This window comes from Anopheles gambiae, chromosome 3 (assembly GCF_943734735.2).
Source record: "Anopheles gambiae chromosome 3, idAnoGambNW_F1_1, whole genome shotgun sequence".
NCBI classification, from domain to species: Eukaryota; Metazoa; Arthropoda; class Insecta; order Diptera; family Culicidae; genus Anopheles; species Anopheles gambiae.
The window spans coordinates 19,127,822-19,155,358 of NC_064602.1; the positions used below are offsets into that span (position 1 = coordinate 19,127,822).

The window sequence follows — 27,537 nt, forward strand, 5'->3', positions numbered from 1 at the left end:
ACCCACAAAAACAAAGCCATGAAAAAGAAGCAAGTAATTTGGTTTGTTTCATCATTTTTTTCCAGATCCGATGTTTTTATTCGCTCATTGGCTGTGTGCTGTGCGTTGGCTTCACATATTTCTAAAGAGCTACCACAAGAGTTTTGCTGCGTACAGGCGCTATGTTGTATGCAATACCTTTTTTATTATTACCTTACTATGTTCACCACCCCATCATCATCATGACCCGTCGTCGGTTTACAGTTACAGGCCTCTCCCTAACCCATTGTTTCCTATCTCTACCCTTACGTCGAACGACGGCCAGGCAGCTTCCACACTTGAAGTATCGTAATAGTAATACCATATACATAATGATAGTGTAAGCGAATGACGCATTTTTGCCACAGAACTATGCCTAAGTACCGGTTTTGGTTGTTGTTTTTTTTCCTTTTTGCTTGAGATGCTTGAAACACACGTAAAGCTTATAGAAGAGAAGGTTCTACAGTACAGCCCTAACACACGCTTTGGTTTGATTCTATACCCTTCCGCACTAAAACTACTGAAATGCTCTCAAACACATTGAACGATTAACACAGGTGTCTTTACTGTTGTTCTTGAGATCTTTCTCTCTCCCGCCTAGTGCGCGAGATGACTGTGTCCTTACTTACTTGCATAGGCAAATCCTGTTCAACGATTAAAACCTAAACTCCCTCAAAGCCATGCACACGCACACACGCACACGGAGACAGACAACTACATCCACATCTACTAGCGGAGTTTAATTGTAGTATTGCACATTTGAAAGGGGAACTATTTACACAATGCATTCAGCTCGTTGGGCCACAGCAATCCACCCATCCTACCACGGACGCCACGTGGGTGCGTGCAGCCCGTCCACCGTGCTCGTGCTGTTGCACCGTTCGCTGCTACCGCCGCTCGCATTGCTGCTCGTCGGCGATCTTCGATCCTCGACCGATCGTGGGCTTAAGCTGCGCCGCTCCTCCAGATACGGCGTGTGGGATGGATCTGGCCGGGCGGCCGGCATCGGTACATCCCCGTCCGAGGACGATTCCTTCTTGACGCTGTGCGGGCTTCGACTGCCATTGGCGCTGGCCCGGCCGTCCGCTACGTCCGGTTCGCTCGTCAGCCCCGGTGAACCGCTGGACGGTGGTTCACTTTTCACCGAACCCGCATGATGTTGCTGGTGGTGTTGCTGGTGATGGTGATGATGATGCTGCTGCTGCTGCTGCTGCTGATCGTCGATCTCCATCTTGGTGACGGGTGGCACGGTTGGGACGGGCGTGACCGAGGACGACGGCGGTCCACACTCCACCTTCGGTGGCATCCCTTTCGCCATCAGCGCGCGCACATCGGTGAGGCTGAGCTTGCTGATCGAGTCCGGTATGCCGAGCGACTTCTTGTACAGCTCCCAGTAGCCTTCATCCACGTTGTCGGGCAGGGCGTGCAGGCTGCCCAGCATTTCGGCGGTCATCTTTTCGTGTGCCAGCACGGCCGCCTGCCGCCGGTTCTGCTCGATCAGCGTTTCGAAGTCGGTGCTGGAGAGGGAAGCGGCTGCGGCAGCGGCTGCTGCAGCGGCCGCCGCTGAGTGGTGATCGAGCATGGGCGGCGTGCTGCCGAGCCCGAGGGCCGTCGCTAGTTGGATGTAGTGGTCGGGAAGGAGCAGCGCTACCTGGCTCTGGGGTGGATAGCCGGCGGTTACCGGCTGTGGTACCACGGCACTGTGCTCCGAGTGCTGGGGAGGAGAAAGCGAAAAGCTTCATGAAATAACGATCAAAAGGCAGGAATAGGCAGCGGTCTTACATTTGAAACGTCCTTATCCGACTCTAGAATCCCTCCGGCTGGTGATGGTGTCGGCGAGGAGACGGCCGAGGATGCGGTAGAGTATCCGTTGGCAAGCAGTGCGGCCGCCGTGCCCGGTTCGTGCTTGATCGCACTCGGATCGATCCGACAGTTCTTCAGGCTTGCCATCTCGATCGACAGCTTGCCGTGCTGCTGATGATGGCCGAGCATCATTTTGTTAAGTGCGGCCGCGGAATGACTGCTGGCAGCGGCAGATGTTGTTGCGATCTCGCTGCCGTGGATCATGTCCTCGAGATTGGCCACCGAAACCGTTGCCTGCGGGTGATGGTGTCCGGTTGGCTTGGCGCTGTGCACTCCGATTGTGCCACCGCTCGTACCTCGATTGTTGTTTTCGTCTTGGTGTAGCTGCAAGAAGGAGAAGATTGGAGAGATGTTAAAAGATATAATTAGATCTGCCTGCCAGTTATGGTTCATTGACAAAAATGGTAGCGGAATCAGTGGCTGAATCGAAGTAGATACTGTATAAATTCTTGAACTAGGGACAAGTTCGCGATCCTTTCCATGAGACAAATCCAAGTGAAATTTTTGGAACGGAATAAAAAAATGGCTATTTTAGGACTGATATATATAGGTAGCAGTCCCAGGATCGGTGCGGGTTTGGGATATATTTTAGGGTTGGAATGGGTTTAGGATTAACCCTTGAAACGGAATCCTGGAACAGATTGGTATGGGATTTTCACAAGTTGCAGGACTGTCAGGAATTTTGTATCAATTCCAGAATCAGTTTAGGTTTTGAAACAGTTTCAGAGGTTAAAGATCAGTTTCAGGGTCAGTTTGAGTTGGGATCTATTCCAAGAATGGCATGAGTTAAGGATCAATTCCTGGACCGATATAGATTCAATATTAATTTCAGGATCTCCATGGATTCAGCATTTGTTCCAAGTTCTGCATGAGTTCCTGTAACGATATCAAATCCAGGATCTATATGCGATCAGGATATGATCCAGCATCAGCATGGGTTATGTATACATTCCTAGGTTGATATGGGTTCAGGATCAGTTCTAGGATCAATGAACGTTCCAGAACTGTTGGGGATTTGATATCAGTTCGAGGATAAATTTAGGTTCAGGAGTAGTTTCAGGACCGGTATGGGTTATAAATACGTTCCTAAATTCCAGGATCAATTTAGGGTTAAGAGTAGTTTCAGGATCCGTTTTGGGCTAGGATCAGTTCCAGAGCTTCTGTGGGGTGTGAACGGTATGGATTAAGGATCAGTATTAGCACCGATATGGATTTGAGATCAGTTTCACGATCAGTATGCTTTCATGATCAATACTAGTACCGTTAAGGGCTCAAGATCAGTGTTAAAACCCACATTGGTTTAGTATCAGTCCTAGAACCGGTACGGGTACGGGATCAACTCTCGATCCTGGATTATTATGGAATCAGTATCAATTCCTGGAATGGTATGGATGTGTGACTTATTCTAGGACCGGAATGCATTAAGGATCAGCTTTAGAAACGGTATGGATTCAGTATCGGTAATTCATCATCGAGTTGGATTCAAGATCACTTTGGGGTTCGGCATGTCCCCAAGATAAGTTTCACTTTGGGAATACTTGGGAACTTAAATGTAAAGAGAAACATTGCACACACCCAGAATTTATGACATCAACAAGTATTTTAAATATATATTCAAAGATGTCCAAATACTTACCAACGACGTTGACTTCGGTCCCAGCAGTGCAAGATCGGTCGGTGATCCACGGTACGAGTAAGGGGAGCGTCCAATTTCCCGGTTCGTCTTGCTAAAGTCCAGTGGGTTCGTGTCCTGCGGTACGACACCACCCGCACCACCGTACTCCACCATCAAGTCTTTGGTTTTCTTCAGCCCATCGTACATGGCCGCTCCACCCGCACCAACACCATCCACCAGCATCTTGCCGTCCTGTCCCACGCCTGGCGAAGCGGCAACCGGTGGCAATCCATTCGCTCCCGTCGCCACCGTCTTCGGACAGATCTCCGTATCGATCTCCGCAATGCAGTTGTCCAGATGGCGCAGCAACCGTGCCTTCGACCCAGCGTCCGTCAGCGTCGGTACGCTCGGCAGTGGTGGAGGTTCCGGCGTGGCTAAATACCGTGCCACCTCCCGCGCACAGTCCGTATACCCTGCCCGGTACTTATCGATGCCCGGACTGTCGAGATTGCGGTGCCGCTGGAAGTGCCGCACGGTGAGCTCCAGTATGTCCGCCTTCTCGAGCTTGGAGTGTTTCGTCTGCCCATCGCCCGACTTGCTCTTGACCGTCGACTCGAGGATGAGGGCCTTCAGGATGGCCAGGCTCTGGTTGATGCGTGCCCGTCGTCGCTTCTCCATCAGTGGTTTGTTGGTGCGTTTCAGTGGATCCTGCGCCGCGTGTATCAGACCCGGTGCGGTGGTGCCGGTTTGGCTGGCTAGGTGACTGTCGAGCTTGGACGAGATTGCTGTTGCGCTTAACTCTGGTGGAATAGAAGGATGATAAGAATGGCGGGCAGCAAAACGGGAATGCAAGGGAAACACTTACCACTGCCGTGTTTATGATTCTTGTAGTCCTTATCCTTCTTTGCAGTCATTTTACGGTTGCTCGCGATGGCGTGGAAATAAATAAAAACTCAAATAACTCCGGCCGCGCACTACGTGTCGACTGGCATGCCGGGTGTGGTTTGTTTTTCCTTTGCTGCTGTACCACTGAGCGTCACACGGGTTAGACAGTGTTGAGAGACAGACGGGGGAGGTAATCTGACCGAATGGGTCAGGGTGACAATGGGCAGGAGAGCTGGAAATAGAAGCAAGTGTTGAGAACATTAAAAATGTAATATTGGTTAGTTGGGTTGTTAAAATTTTCGAAAAAAGGAGGGATGATTTGGAACCATGTGGGAGATGTTTAAGTGAATTTAAGTAGTTGATTGTTTAATATATTTTCATTAAATTTTCATTTAAAATAATTAGTTTAATAAGAACAATTTTCATATCAAGAGCTTTCAAAATCAGCATTTTTATATAGCTACATTAGTTAAAAGCATAAAAAATAGCTCCCGCACTAAGGAAACGTTAATTGCACTTTCAATAATAGTACCCCATGGGTCATTAGACAAAATTGGACACCTCTATCTGTTGAATTCTCACCGTGATTGCCAAAAAAGTGAAGCAAATTCGATTAGTAGAAGCTTGCGCGATCAACGAACGGTACCCCGTAGCATCTAAAACGGACTCCGATCGGCCTGTTCCGACATCTACAATATCTCGGCACTATTAGACAACAATCGAAGCATCGAAAGAATGCCCGGTACCGAATAATCGACAACCCTGAGTGATTTGAGGTTCGAAAGGAAGCTGAAAATGAAGACCGAGAAACAAGTGGCTACATTGCTGCGTTAGTTTGGCCAGGAGATCAATGCAACCGGCCAAACAGTGAAATAGCAACATTCCCCAGCTGCTTATCCCATCCGAGTTTTCTGCAAAAACACTACTCGAACAATTTTGTCGCATAAAGTTAGGAGGAATGGATAAAAAAGTGATGTAGGTCTTAAAACACGTCTGCACGCATGCCTTCGTCCGCTATGGCGAAAATTCCGGATAACGGACAACAGACAGCTCGCAAGGTCGATTATTTATTTTTGCAAATAAGTTTAACTAATTACCTTTCAAAGTATGTTAATGGAAGGAAAAGATCTCTCTTAGTTTTTTTTCTACCGCCTGCCGGAAAAGTCCTTTTTTTAATGCAAACGTTAACATGAATTGCGGCACGTAGCTCAACGGATTCTTTGTGTACCGCTGTACAAAAATAGCTTACAAAACCGACCACGAGAGGCGCTGCGGTCGAATATTCACGCTCTGCTCGTGTTCCACGTGTTGTGATGTGATGATGAAAAACACGCGATTTTAATCAAAATGATCCATTTAAAATTTAAAAAAGTAGAATTAAGTAAAAAATATATTTTAGCTCACTAGTATTTACTTCTTAAAAATAAAAAAAAGTCTATTAATATGGGTCATTTTTACAAGCGACTAAGCGTCTCCATCGAGGTTGCGAACCAAAAGCAACACGCTTACACGCTGTTTGCATACATGCAGTCTCGTTCATTTGCCAAAGTAAAACCAACATTTGCACCGTTTAACCGTGCACAGTACTTTAGACCCGGCAAAACACCGGTTAATTAGCCTTTCACACGGTTGCAACTTGCACCGGCGTCACGCAAACGGCGACGTGGTGTGTGGGACGCGGAGGTTTTGTGTGTATTCAAACCATCCCAGCCAGAAGAAGCCGCAGCGCATTGCAACGTAAATTCCAACGCAAAACGTACAACCGTGCATTCCTGCATAGCTGACGTAGCTGGCTGACCCAACGACTATGACCATGAAGGCGGGTCAGCATCCCGTGGGAATGTGGCATGCGAGATGAGGGCTCTCTGCGAGCACGGTGTGCCACATACACGCATGCAAATTCATGGCGCAAAATTCGTTTTGGAATGACTCCACCTTTAGGTGCCCCACTAGGAGGAGGGAGACGCGAGGCGTTCATGCGAAAATGCGTGATTTTCCACACTCCTGCAAAGGGTGTTTTATGTTTTCGCTTTCTTTCTTACCCCATCTGTGGTGCAGTGCGTTCGCAGCCCACACAAAGTGCAACATTCCTGCAGATTCTCCCAGCCAAACCCACACACACACCTGGGAGGGAGGGAAAAAATGCTCATCCACCACCAGGACGACCAGGGTGTGTTGCTTACGGGCCATCTATCGAAGCGCGCCAGACCGTAGCCTTTTCAAAGTGCGAGACGAACAGCAAGCACACGCCCCGGCGCACAAAGGGGATTCGCGCACTTTGTCGGCTTAGTTTTGCTGGCAATTGCAGTCAGTGTGTTGTGTTGCCTTGTTTCTTGCTTGGCTTTGTTCGGTTGCGCTTTGGGTAAGGGAAGGACTTTGCTGAGAAGGAGGAAGTAGCCAGACTGGCATAGTTAAAGCAATTTGTTTTCTTTAAAATTCAACCAGACGTAAATGGAAGCTTTAGTTTGTTTTTTACTTAAAAATATTTTTCCCGAATTTTACTGAAAGTTTAGTATAATTACAGCGAGAAGTTTTAATAGTTTTAAACCTCTGCTGAAAATAAATATGATTTTTTACAGGAAAATTAGCAGTATATTTGTAACTCTATTTTTAATCAAGTTGGAAGCACGTTGGACAAACGCTGACGCCTCTCCACTGTCCTTCACACACGATCTACCGACCCATTGCAGTGAGGCACGCGATCGTACATCATCCCGTGTCGTTGTGTACGTGATAAGTCTTTCCCTCAGTCTGCCCACCGCCATTGCAACGGTGACTCATTCTCTGGCAACCGACACTGTACCGGGTTTGCTCCAACGCTCGGAGACACTTTTCCGTGCAGGTCGGTTTTTTTTTGTATGCGGTTGCACCTATTGTACCTCCGTACAAAGCAGGCAAAGAACAGAAAAAAGACTGTGCAGAAGAAGCATGTCCCGGAAAGGCCACATTAGACCGGTGAAGAGACACACAATTGGCACACAATTTCCTCTTGGATGCTTTTGAGTGGTTTTCCCTTTTTTTCGTTTACACTCTTACCCCAAAATAAAAATCCCGCATCCTTTCGTCGTACGACTGTACGGGGAGCTAATCTCGGGAACGTGTGTTGTTGTGCTCGTTTTTATGTTTTTTTTTTGCAGTGTGGGTTTTCGTTCACACCATCTGTTTGGCAGACACATACACTTCGCACACACGCGTACGTTAATTGTACGCATCGTCAGCCTGTCGTCAAGTAGGCTTGTCCCATCGCACTCTTGGATTCACTTGCAGACGGAACAAAAAACAGGTGTTGATTACAGTGAAATGTGTGAGCGACCCGAAAGGTGGATACTGAATGGTGTTAAAGGGTAGAGATGGTGTTAATCGTTTGAAAATGAAATTTATTAATGTTTTTTTTAAGTTTTTTGCACGTTGCATTGTTATTTTTAAGCAAATTAGTGCAAATACAACAACGATTGAATGTACTTTATACAAAAACATAACTATCAATTTAGAAAAGGTTAGACTGATCATTAGCCATTTCTTAAATATAATATCAATGTACTAAGCGCCAATTTTCACAATTAAAATGTTAATTGCCAACATTCATTAAAAACAAATTCCACTTTCACGTACATGCATGCTGGAAAATGTAACTTACCTCCAGCATATTCACATCTAACTAATATTTTGTGTTCAGAGTTACAGTCAATTTCCTCTAATCTGCACATTGCACATGATTGTTTGGATTAGAGGGGATTTCTTCACATTAAAAGGGTGCAAGAAACGAGTGCTTGAAGAAGAACGAAGAGTCAAACGAATTTTTGTCAGCTGCTACTGGAACCTGCAAATGTGTTTGTCGACTAGAGAATGGAAACACAATCAAAACACTAGAGGGTTGCAGAAATATAAGAGATTTTCAGGATTAAAGTGACTCAAAGTGAAGGGGATGTCTAAAACGTTCATTCAGAAATGTTTTCCGAGTTTATAAAGAATGAGTGATTACAGAGCGTCTTCAGTACATTACATTTCCAATCTCATTTTTCTTCATCATCCTTTTATTCTTGTTTTTTTAGGATTGAGTTTGGTTTTTTTCTAGGTTTTTTTTTCTATTTTTTTTTGTTTCCTTATATCTTTTGGTTTTGATATTTTTGTCTTTTTTATTTTTCGTTTGTTACTTTATTTGCATTTTTCCTTACTTCTTCTCATTTCTTCCTTTCATTTTCTTTTATATATTTTTGATTTCCACTTTCTTCTCATCGCTTCTCATTTTATTTTTTAGTTTCCTTCTTCGTTGTAGTACAAACTATGGATAAACTGTGCCAGTCATGTCTGAAAGCCTAAAATTGGCCGTCATGATTTATAAAACATCAGACAATATGAAACATTCGCAACAATTAAAGACGTTTAATAACAAATTCATTAAAAAAGGACCACAAAATTAGCTTCATTAAAAGCATGTGAGCAAAACTTGAAAAGTGCGTGGCATTGCAATGAATGATGATAAACGTTCAATGCTCAGTTAGTGCCTTCAAAGCATCCAACCATCAAACGAATGTGATTGAAATTATCATTTTTTTAAAAACCATCCATTTAGCCTTGAACTTAAGATTTCAGAAATCATCATTCCTATTTGCCAGCGAAAAAGGGTGCCGTCGTTAGCTGTTAATTCCAATGCCTCTCAACAGGACTGCTCCGAATACGACCGAACGGCATCACCGGCAAAGCAAATTCCTAATCCATGTTGTAATTAAACAGTTAAAGGCTCAATTCCAGTGATAATTTGCACATAGGTCGCTCGACGTGACATGGGTTGCCGGAGGGGGGAGGAGTGCTCTTGTACCTTGTGCCTGCTAGGATTAGCCGGTACAACCCGGCACGGGTTGACATGCCGGCCGGCAACACTTTCCTCCGCCCACTGACATGTGGCGGAGCAAAATATGAGTCTCATCCTCAGCGCAATCCCCGACAGCGGCAGCGTGGCTTTTGCAGGCACGTGGCTCCCTTTCCGGGTGCCGAAGGTCCTATAAATTATCCCATCTAATTAACCAACCGTCTTCTCCGCTCTCCCGTTGGCAAACGCGGGCGGGTGGGAGGGTTTTTAGGCCGAACCACGCTGACCTGCATCAAACCACGGCCGTTCCACCGGCCTCCAATCGCACTGGCCCCGCACTGCGTGTCTGTCTCAGCAGACCAACTTTCGAGCGACAGTCACATTAAAGTTTATTCGAAACAGTCGCCCACACACCTGACCTGCTGGGCTGGGTGAAAATCCTCCTAACCCACCCACCCACCCGCTTGGCCCCATTCGCTTGGGACAATTTATCATCCGCCGGTTGCGATGTCACCAGAGAAGGACAGAACACACCCGTGCGCACCAAAACTCGCTTGGCGGACTCGCCCGCCCTTCCAGCTCCGGTCAACTCCGGTTCGTGCTTCCCTTTCTGCCTCGTTGGTGATAAATTTAATTTTCCAACTTCCAACCCCGCCCAGGTCCCAGGTGGAAGGAGGGATGGTTTGGAAGCTTTTGCTCCCACTCGGTCGGTCTCGGGTGGGAATGATGTTGTTTTTTCATGCCCTTCGTTTCTCTCTCTCTCACACTCTCACTCTGTATGTCTCTCCTTCTCCAACACATTCCCACATTGTAGGGAAGGTTTTTACACAGTGTATATTACAGTTCGCGGAACGGAAAGGCCACCCACCTCCGGCACGCTTTCCCCCGAGACCACAAAACGGTAATCGTTGTCGGTGATGGTGGTGGTGGTGAAGGTGGTGAAGGTGGAGGACGCAAAGCGGTTGGGCAATTACTGGAAAACTAAGTTTCCGTTTTGCGGATGCGGAAGAGAAGCGGGGTAGGGATGGGCGTGGAATTTTATGGGACGCGATGGGTTGAATTCGATGGGACCGGGCGTGTGGGGTGTGCAGGAGGAGGGTGTAGGTTAAACGAGGGCTCTACGAGGAGACGCGTCGTCGTCGTCGTCGTCGTCTCTCGCTGATTAATTTAACTACAGCGGGAGGAAAGGAGCCGGACGGTCGCGTGGTGTTTGGTGCTGGTGTTCGGCCGCATCGTTTCGAAGGGGAGTTAGAGTGAGAGTGAGACTAATCGAAAATAATTTACCAATAAGTAAACATGTAGTGCGGTTTGCGGGTTTTTTTGAAGGAAGAGTACGAACAAGTGGAAATTGAGAGATAAGGCGAGGACTCAACTGGATTAACCGCAAGACTACTTTAAAAATTCGCAGCTTTTCAGTAAAGTCTATGCAAGTATTGTTTTTATAGAGTAAAATTTTTATTTGCATTTGTTTTATTTATTTTAAATGTATTAATGTCCTGATTGTAAGTAAATGCCTCAAATATTAAATAAATCATTTTCTGGATTTTTTTCCAAGAGCACGGGGTCGCTGCTTTTAGGTTATTAAGGTTATTTTTGAGGCTATTTAAGATAAAATTCCAAGAGTCTGATATTTGAGACTTCCATCGTCTTTTTGTTTTTTTTTGGTATGATAACTGTCGTCAGTGGACAAGCGATGGCTTAGTAACTGATGGGCTGTCTGAGAGTTATTGGTTCGTCCTTAGCCTAGATTGAACTCAGTCTGATTGACCCCAATATTTGAATACACTTCAAGAAGACCAGTTAGTACGGTTTTCTAAATGAAGGTACAACGTATTACTTTATGTAAATCATACCTTGTAATCAATAGGTTGAGTTATCAACCTCTTATCAAGCAGCTCGCATCTCGTTCACGACTCTTTTCAATAATTATTTATTAAAGCAAGGGACGACATCGGATAGACTGATCTGCATCCGCACAGATATCACAGTCTGCGTTGCGACTCATAATACTCAGAAATACATGAAATATGGATGTAGCGATGCTGGTACACCAACCATGCTAGTTGCGAGCAGTTCAGCGACCCAGCAGTACAACAATATTATCAATTTAACCAAGTAAGGTGATATTTTGTGGAAGTAAACCTCTACTAGCATGAGATATTGGATTGAACTACAAAAAAAAAATAGAATTGCCTGTCAGCTGTTAGCTATAATTTGTAAACATTACGGCCGGGTCGTCCCTAATTAATAATAAATCAATATATAAATACATATACAATGCGTTCCAGACAAAGCTATCAAAGATTTGTTTTATGCATTCTACCTCAAGACAGGAATTGTGTCTGATCAGTTTCACAATGATTCATAAGATCTCAAAATATTCCTTATATTTTGTTCCGTTTGGTAGTAATATATCCCAATATTTTATATTGAGCGTTATCAAGCCGGTCTCGTGGTACATTCGTCAATTCGTACGACTTAACAACATGCCCGTCATGGATTCAAGCTCCGAATACACCGTGCCTCCATATGTGAGACTGACTATCCTGTTACGGGTCATCTATAAGTCACTGAAAGCCAAGCCCACTAGTGGTACAGGCAGTCCTTGACCGACTACGGCTATTGTATCAAAGAAGAAGAAGGAGAAGTTAGCGTTATAAGGCTCTTTAAATCCTATTTTCATAAATGTTTCAACATTTCTCTATAAAAATGTATACCGTTATGATTGAAAGTTTTGGACAGCTTCATATTAATTATTCATGCTTTTATCGAATATCTTCATATCCAGTCCCTGGCCATGCCGCTTTTTAACTTTACATGATTGTCCTGGTGTACTAGAATCAATCAAACACGTGTCTGACCGCCAGTAGACCCTGTTGTCACGAGAAATAAATACTTTCTGTCGGTCAGTTCACCATTGTCTTTTCCACCAAAGTGTAAGTGTATTCTTTACCATAGTGTAGTGTGTATGTGAAGGTGAATAGTATAGACCAAATTTTGAGGCCGGCCGGAATTTTAATCAAAATAGTGTTGCATTTTTATGAATTTTTGAAATGTTTTAAGTAAAACTATTGTAATTCATAATTTTGTTCTGAAACGTTTGAAGGTTTACTTCAGTTCGGTGAGTTATGCAGAGGCCGATTTAATTTGAATTAGTAAGAACATATGACATGCGAAAAATGCCTTTAGTGTCCGTAATTCGAAGCAATACGGTACTTGAGCAGAAAAACTCTCTTTCATGCATGAAGTTGACCTTTTCTAATGCTATGCTTGGATACTAAAAAGAAAAAAAAAACACACACACACATTTAAACGAAAAAGTTTCTATGGATAATTGACATCCTTTTAGTCGGTAAATTTGAAGCTCGTTGTACAAAAAAACTAACTAAACATATGAAAACATCCTCAAATATGTATGAAAACGGATTAATATTTCACAAACTGTTTCCAGAGACTGACTCCGTACACTGGAGTTAGTTCAAATGAAGTACTTTTAATCTTGTTTTTTTTTTCGGAGAATATATCTTTACACCGAATGACACAACTTTTAGAAGAGAATTGGGTTTGGTTCAACAAATGAGATGAGATGAGTTATAAGTGTGATAGCGGCAGTAGTACATACCCATTTTCTCCCCAGCAAATTGTCAAATTTGGAAAATCATCAAGGCCAGATCACTGGAGTAGAGTTCGTTACTGTAACCTTGCAAAGCCATGATGAACGATGACTAGCCGACAACAACAGAGACTGATCCTTTTCGGACTCTTAGAAACAGTGTCAAAACCATAACGAAATCATTGTGATCATTGGTTGACAATTAGGTAAGAGATTAAAGGTACCGGCACTGCTTTCCCTCAAGACCCTCGATGATCCTTGTAAATGGGAAACCAAGCTCTGTGTTAACACCACGCGCAAAGCTCCAAAACCGCTCCAATTTGCGCTGTGATCTTTGGGAATTTTCCTTCGAGACAACCGCATTAATCAACCAATCACCCGAATGGTACCACCTCGATCGTGACAACCTCGATCCTGGGGTCCTGATTTTCGATCCTCCCAATTTCTAGCGTTCCGCAAAACCCGCATTAGTGTTGCCTCCACCCTTCGCCAACAAAAAAGGAAGAAGAGATAAAGCGAGCACACGGCGGAAACGCACCTCGCCGCTTTATCGCTTGCGGGGATTTATCTTGCATAAATAATTCTGCCTGCTCGCACCACCACAACCGCTTAATCCGCGGCTGCCAGCTAAGCTTTTCGTTGCTCACAAAAAAAGAAGGAAAAAACACGTGAAAAACGGCCAAAACGAACCGAGCCGTTGTGTTTGGAAGGCTCGACGAAACACCTTTCCCCGCCCCGCGAAACCAACATCCATCATCATAACGTAGGACTGCGAGCTGGGAAATCCGGTCACCTTTTTCCACCTCGCTAAGAAGAAGTTAACACCCAGCCAGCGCTCACCCCACCACTGTGCAAGCGACGCCGTCGACGTCGACGACGACGGAAGTCATGAAACGATCAACGCAAAGGAACTCCTCCACCACCCTCGCAGCTCCGCGTGTGTTCCGTCAGCTGGCAGCAGGTGCTTAAACCAGCAGGCGAACCCCTCCTCACCTGCCAGAGCAAAGCACCGTCACCGATGGGAAGGATTTATGTGGCCCCCTTTCCATCCATCCGCCCGTTCCGCGGACAAGAAAACGTTCGACAAACGTTCGGTTTCGGGTGGTGTTCGCATGGTGTGATCCCGGGACGCAGCAAACGGTTACGGTTGACGTTTCGGTATTATTATTATTTTTTACCCTTCCCCCCCCGGTCTATCACTTCCTCCATCTCACAGTCTCGTGCGCACAGTGCACGTCAAAAAGGACGACGACGTCGAGGGTTGAGTTGTGTCGTCAACGGACAAATATAAAAAAAAGAACTGGAGGAAGAGAAGGAGAGGGAACAGAAACACACAGCAGAAAGGGGGAAGGGTAGGTCGAAACGTAAACCACCATCAAATGTGCCTCGGGGTTACCCGCTTCCCGCTCCACTCGTGACTGTTGGCGCGGCACCCATTTATCGTTTTCCCCGTGTCAAAACCCACACCCACACAGAAACACACGCAGACGAGTGCGCCCGCTTGATGTCCTTATCAGCAGGCAAAGTCCCCACGGAACCTGCACCCAACCCCGCACTCCTTGTTCCACTCCTCCCATTTATTGTAGGGGGCGCCCTGGCGTGCCGGGCATTAAGCAGCAGAAAGCGTTGACGAGTGCGAGTTTCCCTTCCCTTTTCCACCAACTCAACCACCCCCACATTCCACAAAAGCACTCGAACTCGACTCGTGCTTGTGTGTGTGTCTGTGTATGTGTGTGTGTGCAATGCCACGCGTTCCAGCTCGAGCCGAGCCACACGCTACTGCCACTTATCTGAATCATCACCTTCCGCCGACCGAACTCAAAGTTTCTCTGTGGATGGGTGGGAGTGGGTGGGAGTGGGTGGGTTTGAGTTGGTGAGGATTATCGGCCAACCGTACCGCACACGAACGCGCGGCGACACTAACGGATGCCTACCCACTCAGTTAGGCGGGTGTGGGTGGGTGGGTGGGTGTAGTGCTGGCAAAAAGCGATGGCAGCGATTGTTGATCGCTTTCGGAGCGATCGGGAAGAAGGATAAGGGAGGCAGCGGGGCAGGATAATGTTGGCCTGCGGAAGCGCGGATAATTTGGTCGGGAAACGTGGAAAACGCAAAAATTGGTCCGAGAGGCGGGGGGGGGGGGAAGGGGAGGGAAGGACGAAGGCAAGCAAAATTGCGCCATCCTCCCTTCCTTGCCCACACAAGGTTACGGTTACGGTTGGAGTAAAACGCTTCCACAGCCCTCGCCCCGCATCTGCTGTGGCAAATTCGTAGCGTCGAGGGAATTTTCCTCCCTGTTTGTGGCGCAAGGGGTGGGTGGGCTCAACATCGCGCGCGCGTTATTCACCCTCGTTAAATTCAGCACACCGTGTGGCTTGACGCTCCCTGTGCTGTGTGTGTGTGTGTGCCACCACTCGTCCTCGTCGTCGTCGTCGGCAGCCGTGGTGGAGTGGGAAATTCCTGGTAATCGTTTTTGGGTGTGGGGGACGGGAGTGGGTGGTGAGGGTGTACACGCGCGCGCTAGCGCACCATCCTATAAAACTCACACTCCACCCACCCCCTCATCGAGCTCGATTTTCCCGCACACAACAGCAACAACAACAACACAGCGAACGGAACGGAGCATAAAAGCGGAAGGCGGAAGGGTGGAAGAGAAACGGTCGCCACGCTTACGCTGCTTGTTGGCACACCACCACCGACAACAACAACACCAACAGCAACTGCTGCTGCTGCTGCCGCCACAAGAGGGTGTAGAAAAGGCGAAAAAAAGATGGGGTGGGAGTGATGAACGGAAAAGCGAAGGAAGGAGGGAGCAAAAAAGAAAAAAAAAGAATGCAGGAAAAGCTAGCACGTGGCGCAGGGTGGGGGAGGGCACGGGTGTTCGGTTGCATGAGCGCAAACATCGCACGTTTGTCGTGTGGTGGTAGGGAAGGGAGGGAAGGAGAGAGGAGAAGATTGGTGGTGGTGAGACCAGTGCCAGACGATACGGCAAAGCCAACCGCCACAGGAAACGGCAATAGCAACGGAAGCGCAACCATCGCTAAGGATGAAAAGCAAATGGGTTTGGTAGGGGGGACGGTGGTGGGGGGTAACCGGTTGGGAGGGGGATAACGATAGTGGTAAAGGCAGGCGTGTGCCACGGGTCTTGCTTTCGGTGCCACGGCGAGCAAATGGCAGGTCCTTTTTGCTCCGTTGCGGAGCGTTCGCTTTGCCTCGGCCGTACAGTGCTTGACAGGTGTTGCTCGACAGTTCGGCAGAAGATTTGGTTTCGTATATTGTTGTTCATTGGTCATGGACAAAATGTCAACAAAATAGTGTACTCATAACCTGGTTTTTTTGTACAAATGTTCTTAAATTTTGTATCAATTTTGGGTAATTTTGAGAAATTTTAAAAAATAGTGACATTTTCAATAAATTTTAATGTTTTAAATATAAATGTTAAAGTTTTAGACCTTTTTTCACTAGAATCATTATCCGTAGCTTTTTATGTAAGTTAAATATACAGGGTTTACGTAGCTAATCCGGCATCATAAAAGCATTGTCGATCATCGTAAATACTCATTAGGGCGACATTAACTCTCGATTGGGCACTGTCATTTATAATCTAGCCTTGTGAATTATGAATTGAGCATAGTACACAATGAAAGTGGACTACTCTGGATTTTCTCCCAAGAATTTTGCGAATAAGAATTTTGCCACCAAAGATCCTTATTGACTGTTTCATTGATTACTATGCCCAATATTAATGAACCCAATATTCACAAGGCCCGAATAGCAATGACAGTGCCCAATTACGTCGCCCGAATGAGTATCTCCGGCGACCGAAAACGCTTTTACGATGCCAGATTGGCTAGGTAAACCCTGTAAGATGCTTCGAACAAACTCCAATCCATATTTATCTTATATTTATTATTATTTATGACTTTTTTGTTATCACATTCTCTGAAATCCCAGTTTTATGAACTACAATCACCGACAAACCGACGTGACACTGGCGTTACAAACGTGTCCCACACGAAAGTACTGTCATTTACCAGTGAGGCGAACACTTATGTCAAAGTAAGCTCTGTTCACTGCTGCTTCGATGTAAACAACTTTTCTAAATACAAATTGCAAAGGAAGTGTGAGGCAAGATTTTGTGAAAAATTTTGTACAAAACACCCAGGAAAATCATTTCATAAGTTTCCAAATCAATGCAAAAGATGTGAGAAGTACATAAAACAATACGCATTGGAATTTGCGAAGAAAATTAAAAAGGGGATTTAGCAGTTTCTTCTCTGTGTCAGTGTAGTAAGCGAATCATTATAGAGATGGCGCTAGTGGTTAACGAATTTTCATTTGAAATAAGGAGACAACTTTTGAAGCTCATTTTGTTCGAAGTGTCACGTCGGTTTGTCGGTGGTGTAAATGCATTGAGTTCGATTGTTATATTTAATGTATTAAGTATTAAGTTAGTATTTCTTCTTCTTCTTCTTCTTCTTCTTCTTCTTCTTCTTCTTCTTCTTCTTCTTCTTCTTCTTCTTCTTCTTCTTCTTGTTTTTCTTTTTCTTTTTCTTCTTCTTTTTCATAACAACTGTTTCCGATTTGTTGGTATTTACTTAGCATTATTTAATTCCCAATGCTAGGTTCTTTTTGTTTTAGATAACTGATGGTACCATTATTGAAAATTATTAACTAAAATTATTATATTAACATTTCAAAATATTTACACTCTTACTTATTTAAAATTGAAAACAAACAAAAACTGATGGATCTTGATGCATACTTTCACACTTTCCCTTATCACACTTTTTTTCAATCAACAACAGCGTGTTGTCAAAAGTGCGTCCACCACTGTGTGCCCGGCCGGCCCAACCACAAACGACTTCTGCCCGACCCAAAGGCCCTAAAAGGCAGCCAAAAACCCTCGACTCTCGAACGGCATGCCTCGAATGGACTGAAACGATGCCCGGGACGAGGCGCGCCGTGCCAAAGCGAGCCCCGGAAACCAAGTCACTCGTCTAAAGTTCCTTCGTCTGCCAGACCGGCAGGACTGCTTCGAAAACTTCCTTCGAGGGTAGGGGGGGGGGGGGGGGGGGGGGGCAAGGGCATCACATCAAATTTGCCGCGCCACCGTTCCAGTGGAGGGAGAGAAGCCCACCGAGAATCCAAGTAGCAGCAGCAGCAGTAGCAGCAACAGCAGTAGCAGCGTGTGGCGCCATCAAGTGTGCCCGAGTGTCGTTCCCAAGTGAAAACTATCCTCAACCGACAAACGCACTTGAAGGGGAGACGTTGGAGATGAGGGGGTGGGGGGGTGGTGCAGAAGCAACAACAGGAGAGTGTTTTTCGTGGTGATGGAAGCAGAGCAGAGGGAGGAAGGGCGAGCAGAAGGATGTTTGTGCGAGTCCAACTCTCGACACGCCGCCATACCGAAGGAACTTAGAGACGGGGAACGTTTGGCACTGACTGGGCGCCTCTTTTCCCGTGTTTTTCCGTTCTTTTCCGTTGCTGTCCCTTTCCATGCGCTCATAGTTACCATCGTCATCGTTGCTGTCGTCGTCGTCGAATTTTTGTGCACACGTACAACAAGCAGCACCACACGTACAGCCAGGGCACACTGATTGTCGGTGGCGGTTGACGACGACAGCAGACGACGAACCTGTGGGTTGCACCATATTTCATGCTGTGTGCTGTGTGTGTGCCACCCTCCGAGTTGCGAGCACAGGGACAAGGGTGTTCGCGTGCCGACCTCAAACTTGTACCGGGGGGTGGGTGGTCAGCCGGCCCAAAATCGGCCACCCACGCCGGGCAAAATCCAAGCTGAGCGCATTTGGGGGCGACACATTTGCGACACACAGCGCACCACAAACGCACTGAGAGAGAGTCAGAGCCATGGCATGCTGGTACGAGGGTTGGCTCCAAAAGCCTGAACAACACACAATCCCTTTCTCACACTCTCCCTTCGTCATCGCTGAGGGGAAGGTAAACAGAGAAAGACAAACGATTTCCCAAAAATCATGCCCTTCCCACGAGGAGGTCGCTCCGGCTCTGGGAAATCATTTCACCGAAAAAAGGGGCTGCCGCCGGTAGCGCAGCGAGGGAAGCGCGGAAAAGTTGACAGCTGAAAGCCATCGGTCGTCGAGCAGCAGGGAGGATCGCTTGGCCACTGAAAACGGTACCGGCAGGGCGCAATGATGAGTGAGGAACAACGGTAGCGGCCGCTCGACCGCATAATCACAATCGCCATCACCATCATCATCGTCGTCAGGGCGCCCTCGCCTACTGTGCTCAAAATTATCGAGCTTCAGGACACACACGTTCGATTGGAAGCGTCGACTGTCGCTCGCTCGCCAGGACACGCAAAGGGCAAACACCGGGCGGGGAAAAGGTGGCCAATTTCCCACACCGTGGCGAGCCAGCGGATAACAAAAAAAAAAAGGTAAAAACCGGAAGACGAGACGCGCAAGTTGGGATGAGTTTTCTTTATTCTGTGCACACACGCGGGGAAATGCGGAAGAAAACACACAGAGGCGATGAAACTGTCCCGTACCATGCCGTGCCGCTGGTGAGTTTTCCAACGGCAGTCACAGCGCGTCAGCAAGTTGTTGCTGGAGACGGTTGGTTTCGCCTTTTTTTTTTTGTTGTTTTTCAACTTCCACAAAGAGAAAGAAAGGGAAGGATAGAAACGGTACGGTTAGGGCAACTTGAAACCATGAAACCTCCCGCGGGCGTTCACTTGCCTTTTTCCGGATTATTCCACCCATCCTTTTTATGCTTACTCCCCCTCCGGTAAGGTTGCTGGCGCCCGGGCGAATGAATTACGAGCCGGCGTGGCGTGTGTCCTGACAGTTGACAAACTAAACAACAAAAAAAGGGACGAAAAGGACACCAGCACACACACATCTAGGTGGTGGAGGCGCTCGAATGCCGATAATTCTTTCTGTGCGTCCGTGCTAAGGAAAAGGGAGCGGGACCAAAGGGAAAACAAAACAGCAAAAGGGTGAAAAACTCCCTCGGCAGGACTTTGCTGGGGTCCGAAAAGGGGTTCGGAACCTTCCAGCCATTGCAATTTGCGGCGCAAAAGTCGACAAACAAACCCATCCTTTGCTGTTCCGTTCCATCCGACAGGGTTCGCTTCTTCCTCCACACACACACACACACACACACACACACACACACATACATACAGGTCCGTACAGGTGTTGCTTGTGACGGTGTGTTTGTGTTTGTCGGTGTGTGTAAGTGTGCATTTGCTGCTGCTGGCTGGAAATCAAATTGCGGACATTTTCTTCCGCGCGCCGGTACGGACAACGGCGGCGACGGCAGACGATGGCGGGAGAGTGCGCGGCGATGGCTCTAATTAAATTAGAGCGAAACGGAAGCAAACTTCTCCCACCTGCTTGCTTCTGCTCCTGCTCCAGGGCCAAGGGAGAATAAGCCAGCCCAGATCCTTCGCGTAGGGCTGCTGCCGTTGCTGCGCGTTGTGTTCAAATCGAAGGCTGCCTCGATGGAGACGGCACGAGGATAAGCTGTTATTTTTCTTAGCATTTTCCCTCCCCACCCAGGTCGTTCTGTTTCCTGTGCTCACTCGCCTGCTACGCTGCAGAAAACAATATCCTTAGCAAAAGTTTTTTTTGCTGTCCGTTTTCTCTCGTTGAGTGTGTGTGAGCGGGGGTGCTTTTTTCACCGTAGGCCCGGTGTGCCCGCTTGCCTTCGGTGTTGCCGCCCTCTGGATAGCTAGCCGTATCGTTCGGTATTTTATAGTTCTTTTACTTCCCTATTGCCGCCTTGCCTGCCCCTCCTGTGAACGGTTTTTGGCTGTCGATTGCTGTTTGGATGCTGCGGTCTGATTTGGATGCCGCTTTGTGTTTTGGGACCTGACCGGACCGACCGGGTGTGGAAAAAACCCCCCGCAAAAGAAAAAGGCACCAAAAAACGATGCCGCCGCTATCGCTTTTCTTTGGCATGCCTTTTTTCTCTCTACTTCTCATTACGGCAAATCGTGGTAAACGTTGGAGCGCTGGAGGTTTTTCTTCTCCCGCGATACGATGTATTTTTCTCTCTCTCCCTCCTTGTCTCTCTCTGTTTCTTGCTGATTATAAATGAATTTGGTTTTTTTGCGGTCAGTGATGGTGGTGGTGGGTGGGTGGTAGCTGAAGATAAATAGATTTCGTAAGCTCGGCCGAATCGAATGGCAAGATAAGGGAAAGGAAAAGTGCCCCATAATTGGCATTGTATTGAATTCTGCGCTCGGCAAAAGTCGTGTCAATAATATGTAGTAAAGCGTGTTTGCCCAAAAGCTTGCGTGGGGTTTTGTGAGTGCGATCAGGAGTTTCCCTTTTTGGGAGTAGTTTTACAATGTTCAAAGTAGCTGAAGGAAATAGCATAATTACATACTTTTCTCACCTCACACATTCATTATTCTTCACCTCAAGGTGTATTAGAATATAGAGCACAACTAATGTTGTAGATAATAGTTTTAGTGAAAATTATAGTACAGTCAGAATTCAATAGTTGAACGCTTTTTAGTTGGCATGCTTTTTAGTTGAACGCTTGGCTGACAGTTCAATTAAAAAGCATGCGTTTGTATGGGAAAACCGGTTTTTGAAAATTTCACAAAAATCTCATGGCCTGCAGAGAAAAAAAATCATATTTTTTGTATGGAAAAACGTGTCAACTAAAAAGTACATATTCAATAGTTGGCAGGGAATCGAAGTTCAACCAATGGGCTCAGACTATATTGTATTCTATTTAAAATTGTTTACAAATAATTGTTTTTCAATGCTACAATATTTGTTTACCCAAAAATAGCTAAATAAGTATAATAGCAATCACTTTAAAGTATTTATTTTTTCGAACTGTTATGCCTTGCATTTTTTATTATTATTCGAAAAGTCAAAATTTGTCACTATAGATTAATTTGGCCATTTCAATTAACTTTTTATACCCATCGAATGGAACGATGTTTCCAATGGGAATCGAACTACGAAACGCCTTATGCGCATAAGCGTGTTAACGATTGTACCATTTGGTAGTCCACGTTGCTATGCGTAACACATCAATATAAAACTCAAGGAACAATTTGTGTTGATTGATATACAGTCTTTCCCCGAGTTACGCGAATAATGCGTTCCGGAGACATTCGCGTAACTCGGATTTTCGCGTAAGCCGAATATCACATGTTACCACAAAAATGTACTTTATTTATCATAATTTTTGATTGAATTTAGTTCATTTATGTAATTTAATACTTATTTGATGCAATTGGTGTAGAAAATTTGGTTATTTATCGGTAATTATTTTTCATTTGACAATTGATGGAGAAAATTGTACTGATTTGACATCTGAACTGTCAAAAATAAAAATTCGCGTAGCTCGAATTCGCGTAACTCGAGTGTCGCGTAACTCGGGGAAAGACTGTAATAGTCTTATGTCTTAGAAGAAGCATTACAAAGCTTCAAAATATTTTTCGTCGTTGCCAGCTTTTGAAAAATTGTATACCACATGTTTTTTTAATCCTTTTTTTATTCAGGAGGACCGGCTTTGCCGTATTAAATGCCGTGGATAAATGAATATTGAACCTCATCGAGCAGTGACTCAATTGATCATGCTTGCTCTAAAAACATAAAGATATCTATTATTGCTGAATAGCTACACTTCATCCTGGTATATGAAATATTCAAACACACACGCACTATTAGAACCTACTTTTTTCCGTTCACAGCAGCAAAAACTCCAACAGTTTTCAAAGAGCCTGTCACACACAGTGCGCGAGTTAATATTTTATTTTACACTATTGTCCGGGAGCGTGCGCGCGTTAGCGATTTGCATAACCTTCAGCTAATAAATACCACATTCCGGCATGGAAAGGGAGTCGAACAAAAAAACCCTCCCAAACCCGATCACTAAACACAAATCTAACCGTTCGCGAATAGTGGAGAGGGGGTAAAACAGCGACTCCAAAAAATGTGAAATAATAACAGCAAAATGAAACGAAATAAACACCCCGAGAGTGCCACCCGTTTTTTTTTCTGTGTTGTTGCTTCGGTCGGCTGGTGGGTTGGTCCGGTGGGTGGGTTCTGCCAGCCAGCACGAATATCCTGGCGCACGCCAAATGCCCTAATGACTCCCCTGCATACTCCCTTCTCTTTGCGATCTGCCCATTTCCCCTCTCTCAGGCTGGCAGTCGAGTTGAGAAGGGGGAGCAGACCGCCCGGGCCCCGGGACCGAGGGAGGTTAGAAAATGCGCCTACATTGACCGGAAAATAGGCCCAATCAGTGTGCGCCATCACGGTGCGGTTGTGGACGGGTGAAAACGTTGGAGCAAAAGCAGCGTAATGGGGTGATGGGGAGGGCCGGATTGTACCGGGAGGGGAAGGACTGGTGGCAGCGGTCGGGGAGAGTTGAAAGATAAATGAATTCACCGACCCAGAAGCAGACAGGCTGCCGCTGCTGCTGCTGCCAGGCTTTGGTGTCGGGTCCAATGCTGGTCTGGCGGTTGCGTACGACCAGACGGTGCTTTGCACACGGTACAGTGCTTGACAAAGTAAGCGCTACGTGAAATATTTGTTGGTTTTAAATTATTTTATACTAAGTGAGTAATTAACTAGAAAATTGTGTATTGAAAAAACAGATTAATAAAATTGTTTTATATTGTAAATTAGAAAAAAAATATGTTTGTTAAGCAAAGTACAAAAATTGTTCAATATAAAAGTTTTTTTTTGCTAAAAACAATTTTCAAAAATAAATGTTGTATAATATTGTCTTTTAAGATGAAAATTTCTGATAAATTCATTTCGTTAAAGTAACTTTAACCAAACTTACTGTTTATTATACGATACACATAAGTTCAAAATCCACATAAAAATTACAATTTTACTTGCAAATTTCGATGTTTTGCAGATCTTAATGGATCTTTTAACCTCAAAACGGACATCTAAAAGGAATTAGGACCTCCAATAGATTATGGAATGTCGTTTATAAAATAAATATGAAAAAATTCTTTTTTTATTTAAACAATTTCGTTTAGCAGACCCTATTAGGAACAAAAAAAGTGTTTTGAGACGGACATAAGCATTGAATTGAACACTTGCGCATTTAAAACAGTGTTCTGTCAATCAAATACCATTTAAAATGCAGATCTTCTCATCATCAAAATTGAGCTCATTACACGTTTTGGTAGAATGGTATAATGTTTCAAAATGAAAAAAAAAACTCATCCTCCCTAACGTATTCTTTTAACAGCGGTAGGTGTCATTTGAGTGTCAAAATCGCATGAAATTCTCCCCCTCTGCACCATAAACCATATTCAAATCTAAACTAATGACCGGAAGCCAAAAATTACCATATCAAAGCAATTGGCGATGGCCGTTCGGCGATTTGTGCGCCTGTTCGCTTTCGACCAAAACCCGATTTTGCATCGTTTCCCGACCCTCCCGATTTTCTAAATCGGCACCAGTGATACGGTAATTGAGCAGCCGCAGCCCCTAATCTATTAGGCAGACAAACGGTGCGCGACAAACGGGTGGGAAATGACAAACATCTCCCGAAGGGGTCACCACACCCCAACTGGGGTGCGCACGCATTCTTGTCACTTACTGTACTGGCTCGAATATTTCGCAACCGATGCGAGCGAGCGTGAGCACGACAGCAGCACGAGCTGCCAACGCGCACTCCGATAGGCATCGGAGCAGAGCCAGCGCAACGGTGAACGGGAGGTGTTGCTGATGATTTCGACGTACGATAAAAAAACAAGCAGCGCCCGTCGAGAGACGACATTGGAAAGGGAGACATTTGACCGGGCAGGTGGAATTTGACGTTAGGTCACGCGCGAACCCAGACCCGAAAAGGATGAAAGGATCTGCCAGCCCAGGGTGGGGGCTTTGGGGACTCGGTTTTGTTGAAGCATGGAGCGACATGCCTGCACGCCAAGCACGCCAGGTACGGGCCAGCAATCAGTGGTCTGTGTGTGTGTCGGTGCGTCCTTCCCGGAAGAACACAGGACACATTCGCACAGTGCAGTCAGGGAGGAGGGAAGCGCTGATAGACAAACGGGTCAGCCGTCAACATCCTGTCGCACCCTTCCCTTTTCCTGACTCGCCTTTCGAACGGATGACAAATAACCGTGCCATGAACTTGTAAATTTTATTCCATTCCGAATGGGATTGGCCCCAGAGAGCGTGTTGGGTTCGGTTGGGTTGGGTGGCATCGGAATCAAACCCCATCCTTCATCCTTTACCTCATGCCTCTTCGGTTCAGTGCGAGGCCGAAGCGTGCGCACGTCGTTAAATGGCACGGCTGATGATGATGATGATGATGGAACGCGCTCGCGGCACGGTTTGCGGACGGCAGCAGGAAGCAGGTGATTATTGGACGGATTTACGCAAGGACACGCCTGCCATGTGGAAACCGTGCCGTTGTGGGTGAAGAAGGTGGTGGTGGTTTGCGGCCTGATGACTGATTGCTTTAAGTGCTGCCGCCGTGCTGGTGTGTCGGAAAGGAATCGGACATCCTGTCGATGCTGGGCCGCGCGGGTCTGCCATTTGGCAAAGGATTAGTAGGTGACAGGTTGAGGCAGCAGCGAAGCATGCTGGTGCTGGGGTTTGATGAGCCGAATGGCTCCCCGTTTCGGTTCGCGCCCTCCAACGAATCTTCCCCGTTGAACGTCAGAATTGAGTTTAACCGATTCGAGTCCGCATTCGGTCGCCGTGCCCATCGGTCCTTGTGCTGTTCGTTGAATGAAGTGTTTTATTTTTAGCATCGTCCCGTTCGAAAGGGGGTGAGTTTTACACCCTCGTTGACCCTTTTTCTGTGTGTTTTTTTTTGTCTCTCTCTTCTTTCTATTGCTCTCATTAGTCCCGAGGATTTTGGAGGATTTTTTCTTCTTCATCGCACCACACAACTGTTGTCGTTGTCCAGCAGTCCAGGCAGGAGGGGAGGGGAAAACATAAAATATTCCCACCCAAAAGGGGTGTTTTTTTTTCAATTCCCCTTGTGGGATAAATGTAGATCAAATAAAACGTGAGGTTCAACAAAAAAAAAAAAAGAGTCGAGCGACAGGCCAACCAAAAAAAGGGAAACACGCAAAACCTCCTCCGGTCGGCAATGAAGCGGAGGGGGTGGGTTGGTAGGTGTGTGTGTGTGTTGAGGATTTTGCTTCCCTAATGGAGGTTCCGGTCGATGGAAATGTTGTAGTTGTTTTTTTTTTCGTTTTGTTTTGCTTCATTCTCTCCGTTCTGTGTACATAGATTGCTTCCGAGGGAGGACAGCGAAGCAAAAACAAACCCAAAAAGCAAAAAAGAAGACAACTTAAACCCTCCGTATCTCCGTATCTACGTCCCTTCGGTGTGACCATAAGATAAGATCCCACCTCACCCCACCAACATTGGCTGTTGACGGAGGGCGAGCGAGCGCGCGCGTGGGTTATGATTTTACGCTCATTTTCTTTTTATGGTTCAAAAGGGGATTAAGTAGCGAAGCGGGTGACAGTGCGTCGAGGGGAGAGGAGGGAAGCAAAGAGGAAGCCTCCTCCTGCTCCTTGCGCAACAAATTCCCATGGGACCATGGGAGGGCAGGATGACGCTAATCACCGGCATCGGTCCGAAAACGCCAAAGGATTAGCCAAAGTTCGTGACGTGGTGTACGAAGCCATCCCACCGGAAGCTGGCAAATAGGGACATAACACATCTGTGTTCCGTGGTGTGCTGAAGTGCAGAGAGGTGAAGAAGGGGGAGTGTGTGGAGCTTTAGGAGGTGAAGGATTAGGTGCTGAAAGGATGTAAATGCTCGGCATGCTTCTTACCTACCTGTTAGGTGCACAAGCTGGACGAACCCGACTGGACGACGTTATATTCCTGCTAGGCGGAGAAACAACCCGACGGTCTTGACGATGAACGACGATGATAGGCGTTGGCTTTTGGATGAAGACAGATATCACTCACTGCTGCATTCCCAGGATGCCTTCCTGCCTGGACAGAGCAATTAACACGCTTCCCTGTTATGGGGTGCGGCAGTACAGTAGTAGTATTTCAACGGTTTACTTGCACTGTTTTTGTTGCTGTGGGTTTGTGTTTGGTGGCTAAGTTTTAGTTTGTGCTTTGTTCTTTTGCAAACTCAAACTGTTCACATTCACTTGGGTTTTTTTCTTCTTAAAATGAAACTGCACTGATTGGTTTTTGTTTCTTTTTTCTTACTCTTTACTTTTGTCACTCACGTTACGATGTCTTAATTCTTTGTTTCTTCTTTATCTGTTTTGCTTCACTGTTTTTTCACTTTTCTTGCCTTTACATCAGTTTGCTTCTATTTTTGATGTTTATTTAGTATATTTATCACTCGTTTTTATCACTTTTTTCCCATTTGTATGATTCAATTAGTAATCACACAGTGCTTATGCTTTACGTATATTATTTTTCCACGATCACTGTTTCATGCCACCACATAAAACCAAACAAACAAACAAAACTTAAACAAAAGCAAACTACACACTTGTGAAGCTATGCAGCACTTGCAATAAGAAACCCCACTTGCTTGTATGCACACAAACAAAACAATAAAGAAAGGAAAAGTACGCCGACAAAAGAAGAACACTCGTGAAAAATGCACACTTGACGGCGTTTGTTGTTCGCGTGTAGAGTGCCAGCGTTTGCGTACCGAAACCCGGCCGAGCGACCTGTTTTGCTAACAAACCTACGGGGGCAACCGTACGCCACCAGACCGAGCGTGCTAGTGACTGACTGGTTGCCGTTGATCCTGTCGCACG

At 46.0% G+C, this 27,537-nt stretch overlaps 1 protein-coding gene across 1 annotated transcript; it reads right to left on the bottom strand.

The window, feature by feature from the left end:
• Nucleotides 1-37: 37 nt before the first annotated feature.
• LOC133393328 (uncharacterized) lies at nt 38-27,537 on the bottom strand. Its single transcript, XM_061657868.1, has 5 exons — nt 26,585-27,537; nt 4,362-4,613; nt 3,518-4,296; nt 1,801-2,205; nt 38-1,732 (listed from the first exon to the last, which is right to left on the bottom strand). The coding sequence occupies exons 2-5, from the start codon at nt 4,408-4,410 to the stop codon at nt 839-841; spliced, it is 2,127 nt and encodes a 708-aa protein (XP_061513852.1). The 5' UTR covers nt 4,411-4,613; nt 26,585-27,537; the 3' UTR covers nt 38-838.